At 44.9% G+C, this 8,281-nt stretch overlaps 1 protein-coding gene across 1 annotated transcript in view; it reads left to right on the plus strand.

Moving 5' to 3' along the window:
• The window catches only part of STYXL2 (serine/threonine/tyrosine interacting like 2), a 31,227-nt gene extending 24,459 nt beyond the window's left edge, over positions 1–6,768 (plus strand). The window contains exon 6 of the mRNA XM_069094702.1: positions 3,575–6,768. Within this exon, the coding sequence (XP_068950803.1) occupies positions 3,575–6,393 (2,819 nt within the window). The 3' untranslated portion in view covers positions 6,394–6,768. The remainder of the gene's footprint in view (positions 1–3,574) is intronic.
• The last annotated feature ends 1,513 nt before the right edge of the window (positions 6,769–8,281 follow it).

Here is an 8,281-nt window from a genome sequence, read left to right on the forward strand (position 1 = left end):
GAGAGAGAGAGAGAGGAGCAGTTCTGCAAAACTATTCAACACATCAACCAAGTCTGACTATACATAGAGAAGTTTGGGGGTTAATGTCAGCAAGACCTGAGTTCAAAAATTTCCTAACTGTGTGATCCTGGACAAGTCATTTGACCTCTGTCTGCCTCAGTTTCCTCAGTTTGCATCAGATCTTATAGTTTCTCATGACTCTTAGAATTCTTCATATTTGTCATTTCCTATGGAGTGGTTGCATTCTGTTGCTTTCACATACCACAATTGGTTTAGCCAATTCAATGAGCAGCTGCTTTGTTTCCATTTCTTCATTTATTAAAAAAGGGCTACCACATGATACATTTTAATGTATAGGCAATCCTTCCCATCTTTGACCTTGAGGTATCTTCTTAGCAGTGGGATCTCTGGGTCAGAGGTTATAGATATTTTTATCAATGTCAGCATAATTCCAAACTGCTTTCCAGGTTGCTTGGACCAGCTCCTAGGGGACTGTAATGTGAATGCTCAAGTTACTTACTTACATTACCAAGCATTCCTGCTTGTGCAGGAGTCAGGCATGTAAACATCAGGACTGACCCTTCCCTTGGGAGGAAATACACTCATCACTTTGTATTAGTTACAGTAACTTTACATCAGAGGATTCATGCAGTTGATCACCCCTTTCCCATTCAAAATCTAGTACCAGGGCGGCTAGGTAGGGCAGTGAATAGAGCAGTGGCCCCAGAGTCAGGAGGACCTGAGTTCAAATCCAGCCTCAGACACTTAACACTTACTAGCCATGTGACCTTGGGCAAGTCACTTAACCCCATTTCCCTGCCTTCCTCCCAAAAAAACCCCAAAAGTTGGTACCTTGTTCACATGGCATTATGGGATTCCCAAGCATGACTGATTTAGGATGTCAGTTTGAAGGGAAAGGAAAGGGGGAAGGAATAACCATTTATTAGACACCTACTGAGTGCCCAGCACTGTGCTAAAGGCTTTACCAATATTATTTCATTTGATCCTCACAACAACCCTGTGGGATAAGTGCTATTATGATCTTCATTTTACAGATGAAGGAACAGACAACTTGTCTTGGGTCACACAGCTTGTAAGTGTCTGAGGCTGAATCTGAACTCAGGTCTTCCTGCCTCCTAGCCCAGTGCTCTATCCACAGCACCCCTAGCTGCCCAAGGGACCTTAGAATGTATCTTAAGTTCAGCCCATTCATTTAAACTTAAGGTACTGTGACCCAAAGTTGGGAAGATGATTTGTCCAATGTCACACTGTACTCTTACCAGCAGAACAAACTTTGTTTATTCTTACCAGTCCTGTTCATTGTGATAAAAATAACAGCTGACATCTATATGGCACTTTAATTTTTGCAAAGTGCTTTACAAATACTCTCACTGTATCCTCACAACAACTCCAGGAGGCAGGTGCTATTACTATCTTAATTTTGTAAATGAGGAAAATGAGGCTAGAAACGGTTAAATTACATGCCCAGTAAGTATCTAAGACAGAATTTGAACGCGAGCTTTCCTGATCCCAGGTCTAATGCTTGATCTCCTGTGACATCTAGTCATCTCACAACAGCCTCGTGGGGGAAATGTTATTATACAGTTATGATTATTTTTGGCCTGGTCCTGTCTCATTGTAGCAAAGAGGCAACCCTTCCTTCTCAAACATCTGCTCTCATAAGTGTGACCAAAACAGAGAGGTTTCAAGTAGGGATCTGTCAATGTGTTGTATGTGTGTTGTCCAAGAATTGTCTTAGCCAAGTTTGGAGAGGGTGATAACTAGGCTGGCTGCAGGGATAAGTTTGTTACCACAGCAACTCTCAGAGGCCATCTATTATGGAGAGGTTGTGACCTGCATGGATGGAGGGGGAACTTACAGTGATAAAACCACAGATCCTGTCAGCTTTGAAGTAGCCAGTCAAGTATTTATTAAGCCCTGTACTAAACACTGAGGATAAAAAGGAAGGCCAAAAGACAGTCCCTGTTCTCAACGAGCTCACAGTCTAATGGAACAACAATCCTCAGTATTAGTGCAGATGTTACATTGCAACAGGTCACCTCTACCAAAATGAATCCCTCCACTCAGCCCAGTTCCTCCCCCGAACTCCAGTCTTCCATTGCCAGCTGCCTGTTGGGTAGCTTCACGTGTTCCTTCCTCTGGCACCTCATACTCAACTAGCCCAAACTAGACTTCCCTCCTAAGCACACCCCTCTTCACATCTGCTTTGTCATCCATCCTCTCAGTCATGGACTCTTGGACTCTTTCCTCTCCTTTACTACCAGTCCTGCCACCCTCATTCCCATTCCCACTCCCACATCCAATCAGTTACCAATCTCTTGGTATAACATCTTTCCCATAGGTCCTCTTCTCTCCACTCAGATGAGCACTACCCTAATTCAAGCCTTTAACACCTCCAGGCTAAATTGGGGTAAAACATCGAATAGAATGTGAAACTCTTAGGAACTGTTTATGAGAGTCTAGTTTTGTGAATAAGTAAACTTCCCTGCTTTTGAACTTGTATCATCATAAAAGTCATGTTGGAAAAAGTCTGGATTATCCCCGTACATGACTGATATTAATGGCACATAGGGAGATTACCTTGCGTCCATGGGGAGTCATGAGTATTGCGGCATACTTCAAGGAAAAGAGAAGATGACATCAGGGCTCTTTGCCAATTCATATGCAATTTAATTCATTGAATTTCACAAACATTTATTTATTAGATACTTATTATATGCCAGGAGGCCTCAGACACTTGCTAGTTGTGTGACTCTGGGCAAGTCACTTAACCCTGTTTACCACAGTTTCCTCATCTGTAAAATGAGCTGGAGAAGGAAATGGCAAACCACTCCAGTATCTTTGCCAAGAAAACCCCAAATGGGTTCACAGAGAATCAGACACGAATGAAAAATGTCTGAATAACAATAACAATGTGCCAGGTGTTACACTAGACTCCGATACCTCTTGTAGCAAACTCATAGGAAAATATAGCACAGAAAAGTCAAGCATGGATAAGTTTTGATCTGCCTCATTAGGAGAAACATCCAAAGAGAGGAGATGGCAGATTCATCTGAGTATTTATGTTTAGTATTTCCTTCCACTCAATTCCATTCAATAATCATTTATTAAGTGTTACAAGCTGGTCGTTGGGGAGAAAAGGACAAAATGAAAAATAGTCTCTGCTCTCAAGAAGCACACATCCTACTGAGGACAATATAACATTTATATAGATAAATATAAGATATTTTGAGGAGGGAGGGGGCACTCACAGCCAGGAGTACCAGGAAATCTTGCACATAGGAGGTGGTACCTTAGTTGAGCCTAGAATGTCAATAAAGTGAGTCAAAACAAGAAATGATAAACTAGTAATATCTTCCATTGATCAATTTTCTTTTGCACAAAAGGGGAATCTTGTATAATTAATTTTATTTCCTTATTCACGTGATCATTTGTGTCATAGGCAAAGTAGTATAAAAAAGGAGAGAGGCTGGCAAAATCACATCTCTCTCTGAGGAATCGCTTTTTCTTCCCATTGGCAAAATCAGGCTCAACACGTGTGTTTTGTTTTCAGGGAAAATCCTCGTCAGTAGCGAAATGGGAATCAGCCGGTCAGCCGTGCTGGTGGTTGCTTACTTGATGATCTTCCACCATATGACCATCCTACAAGCCCTGATGACCGTGAGGAAGAAACGTGCCATCTACCCCAACGATGGCTTCCTGAAGCAATTGAGGGAGCTGAATGAGAAGTTGATGGAGGAACGAGACCAGGACTATGGAAGGGAGGGAGGGGATTATGAGGATGAAGTAGGCAGTGGCTCTGTGCTGGCAGGTGAAGGAGACACAGGGAGTGTGTTAGGGGCCAGAGTTCACTCAATCATAGTAGAGGAGGAGGAGGATGCCACCAGCACCCTGAGTGGTTCTTCTGTGAGGAGCACGTGCAGGATCTCCAAGCCCGTCACCCTCATTGACGATGAAGAGGAGGAGAAGCCGGACGAGGACTGGAGGAAGAAGCGAGACTTCCCCCAGGGTAGGAATGGACAACCAGCAACGACACCCTTGGATCAGGAAGGAGAAGAGTCTGAGGAGGACCTAGAGAGGGTCATTCAGGAGTGGCAGAGCCGAAATGAGAAGTACCAAGCAGAAAGGTCCCATAGGTGGTCTAGGGAGGAGGAGGAAGAGGAAGAGGGGGAGGGGGATGGAGACTCCCTCTCCGGGAGAAGCAGGAGGCGCACATTCAGTGAATGTAGCACCTCAGAGAGCGCCATAAGCCGGGACATCCGGGTCCTGAAGCAGCAGCTGGAGCTCAGCAGCCGTAGACGGATGCAGAGGAAGCATTCTGGCTCAGCGTCCTCTGAGGGCACCTGGGACACGTGGAACCAAAGGCTGCTGGAGATCGAGAAGGAAGCATCTCAAAGATATCACTCTAGGAGCAGACAGGAGGAAACTGAGTCAGATTCAGAGATGGGGAGGAGAAAGAGGGAAGATGATGAGGAAAGTGTGGCCTCAGATGCCAGCTCCTTCTATAACTTCTGCAAAAGGAACAAGGACAAGCTGACTGCCTTAGAACGGTGGAAGATCAAGAGAATCCAGTTTGGATTTCACAAGAGGGATTTGGAGGCAGGAGAGGGCAGTAGTGAACAAGGGGAAGAGACCACAGAAGGGGAGAAGAAGAACCTCTCAGATGTCAACCTGACAGCCTACCAGGCCTGGAAGTTAAAACACCAGAAGAAGGTAGGCAATGAAAACAAGGATGAGGTGGTAGAACTCAGTAAAGGGGAAGACTCAGTTTTGGCCAAGAAGAAACAAAGGAGGCTGGAGCTGCTAGAAAGGACCAGGCAGACCCTGGAGGAGAGCCAGTCCATGGATAGCTGGGATGCTGGGAGCACAGCCACCACCAAAAGCATTCCCCTGTCTGCTTTCTGGCCTTCTGTTGCCTCAGCCAGTGCTAATGGGGACTCGGGCTCTGTGCTAAGCAATAGGTCTCATGTGTCTCAGGCCCCAAGCAATATCTCCGGCTCCATGCCTGCCATACCTTTGCCCAACTTGCCAGTGGGACCCGGAGACACCATCTCTGTGGCCAGCATTCAGAACTGGATCGCCAATGTAGTCACTGAGACCCTTGCTCAAAAGCAGAATGAGATGCTATTGTTGTCTCGACCTCCTTCTACTGCAAGCGGGAAGCCTACTCCCTTAGTCAATGGCCTGGGAGAAGATCAAATTTCGTGCCTCAGTGGGCAAAGTGCCCAATCCTTAGGTACCTCCTTGCTAGCTCGTCCCCATGACAGGCCCAATGCTGACACTCAGTCTGTGTTGTCCTATAGTACCGTGAGCTCAAGAACTGAAGAAGGTAAGGGAAAGGGAACAATTAAACCTTTCTACAGCCTCTTCGCAGATGATGTGAACCTGAAAGAGCTTAGACAGAAGGAAAAAGAGATGCAAAGTGGGATAAGAGAGAAAATGTCCGAGTACAAAATGGAGAAACTTGCTTCAGATCACAAACGCAGCCACCTGTTCAAGAAGAAGAAGGCCAAGGAAGAAGAGGAGGAGGAGGGGGGTGCTGGGGAAGAAGACACTGACAGTGCCATAGGAAGCTTCAGAAATTCTTCTCAGAGTGATTCTCATAAGCCTGAGACAACCATCTCCTCTTCTTCCTCCTTGGCTGTCTCTGATCGACGTGGAAGTGCCAACGTGGTCAACTTAGAAGTAGACAGAAGTATTAATAAGTGGCTCAGTGGTCTCAAGACAGAAGGAGAGGTTCCCCCGCAACGGGATTGGTCTAGGAGTTCTGGAGAAAAGTACTGCAGGTCAAGCACTCTCCGGGAGGTGGAGTCTGAAGCATCCAGTTACAGGATTTCCAAGTCCCGATCAGAGGAGCGCGATAGCTCATCCCACCATCAGTCAGATGGCAGCTCTGTGAGGAGCACCTCCCGGTTCTCCTCTTCCTCCACTAGGGAGGGCAGGGAGTCGTACAAATTCTCCAGGTCAAAATTCAGGGAGACCTCAAGGTCTCGAGAAGAAAGCCCTGAGCCATACTTTTTTCAAAGGAGCCCAGAACCTTCCCAGGGAGAGCAGTCCCCTGAGCCACTGCGACGGAGCTGGTCCAGAACCCGTGACTGGGAAGATGTGGAAGAATCATCCAAATCAGACTTTTCTGAATTTGGAGCCAAGAGGAAATTCACTCAGAGTTTCATGAGGTCTGATGAGGAAGGGGAGAGGGAAAGAGTAGAAAACACCGAAGAAGGAAAATTTGCATCAGGGCGAAGGTTCCAATATCGGAGAAGCACGGACAGAGAGGATGAGGAAGAGATGGACGATGAAGCCATCATAGCTGCCTGGAGACGTCGGCAAGAAGAAACCAAAACCAAGTTACAGAGAAGACGGGAAGAGTAAGGAGGGCAGGTTGAAGTCTACTGAGGTTGCTTAAGCAGGAAAGAGGCAGATGGCTTCCAGGAGAGCCTTGGGGCATACATCTGGCTGTTGGACAGATGTAGGCTTCCCAAGGCCTAATCCTCTAAGTCTTTGAGCTCAGGTGTTTGGGAATGAACATCTGAATGCCAGGGTATTAAACTTCCTGCTGTAGGGCTGTTTTGTGCTTACAATCAGTGTGGCTATGAACCAGTACCCGGGGTATATTGCTCTATAGAGTTTTATAGAGAGAGAGGGCTAAATCTTCTGTGGCAGGCCACTTAGGATAGCAGTGAATCCTGGTTGCATATTATTTAATGTAGTGAATCTTCATTAAACATGGCCTCTGCCAAAACCTTCTATCACCTTGTATTTATTTTTAGCCCTTTTGTTGAATATTAGGGGAATGCTTCTTAAATTATATAAATTGACTAAACTTCATCTTGTTGCAGCCTGTGGCCCCCAAATACCACCATCATGTCACCATTGAAATGGACCCATTAAGAACTGAGATTGTGCCATAAAATATAGAAAGACCTTTGTAGAGAGACAGAAAGAGAAAGAAATGAAATAGTATGAAGTATTGGCAAGGAGATAGATAGAGTAGATGTTCAGGAGATTATTATAGATCTCCAGTAATAATAACCTTAAAGGAAAGACCTGAAGGGGTCTAGTTCATAGAGACTGATCATGACGATTATGAGAGCATGTAATTAGCACTTTAAGGTTTACAAAGTACTTTACAAATACCCCTTTTAATTCTTACAGCAAATAGGTACTATTATTGTTCCCATTTTTTGTGGTTGTTTGATCATTTCATTCATATCCAACTCCTTCATTTGGGGTTTTCTTGCAAAGATACTGCAGTGGTTTGCCATTTCCTTCTATATCTCATTTTTACAGATTCAGAAACTGAGGCAGTCAAGTGACTTGCCCAGGCTCACATGGCTAGGAGGTATCTCAGACAGGATTCAAATTCAGGTCTTTCTGACTTCAGGCCTGGACTCTATCCACTATGCCACCCAGCTGCTTGTATGCCCATTTTACAGATGAGGAAAAGGAGAGATGGAGGTTAAGTAACTTGCCTAGGTTCACACAGTTAATAAGTGTCTGAGGCAGGATTTAAAAGCAGGTCTTCCTGACTCCAAGTCCAGTGTTTTGCCCATCACACCCCTGAGCATTCAGAAGAAAAGGACCCACATGGGCTCTTCTAGAAGCCGGGAGCCAAAAGGAGAACAGCGTTAATCTAGGACCATCAGCAAAGAAAAAAACTTTTGAGTCCATAGAAAAAAAGTATAGGACATTTTGTTGCTATGATGATAAAGAATACTCAAATCCCTTACAGACAAAATGTCTGAGACAGAAGACTTTAAATCCTGCAGGGCATGAAATAATACTCACTTCCCCCAGGAGAGATTTTCCATGTTAGAATAACAAGGCTGTTTCTATGAATGTGGACTGAGAGCTGAGCTGAGACAAAGCATTTGTCTCAGAACCAAAATGAACATGTTTGTGGACAAACACCTGTTGTTGTTGCTGTTGTCATCGTTGTCGTCAGTCGCTCTAATAATAATGGTTCACCTGGGAACCACTTCATGATTTACAAGGTACTTTTAGCACCACAATCCTGTGAAGTGGTCAGACAGCTAATGAATTTAAGCACCTGCTATGAACCAGACTAAACGGCTAAGTGTTGGTTAGCAGTACAAGTATTGTTATTGATAAAGATAAACCGATGGTCAGAGAATCACAATAATTGGCATTTCTACAGCTTGGTAAGATTTGCAAAGCACTTTATAAGGTTACCTCATTTAACCTCACAGCTCGGAGGGAGGTGCTATTAGTAACCCCATTTTGCAGATGAGGAAACTGA

This window comes from Petaurus breviceps, unplaced genomic scaffold (genome assembly GCF_028583685.1).
Source record: "Petaurus breviceps papuanus isolate PSGF00001 unplaced genomic scaffold, PetGlider_PUasm1.0 220, whole genome shotgun sequence".
NCBI lineage: Eukaryota > Metazoa > Chordata > Mammalia > Diprotodontia > Petauridae > Petaurus > Petaurus breviceps.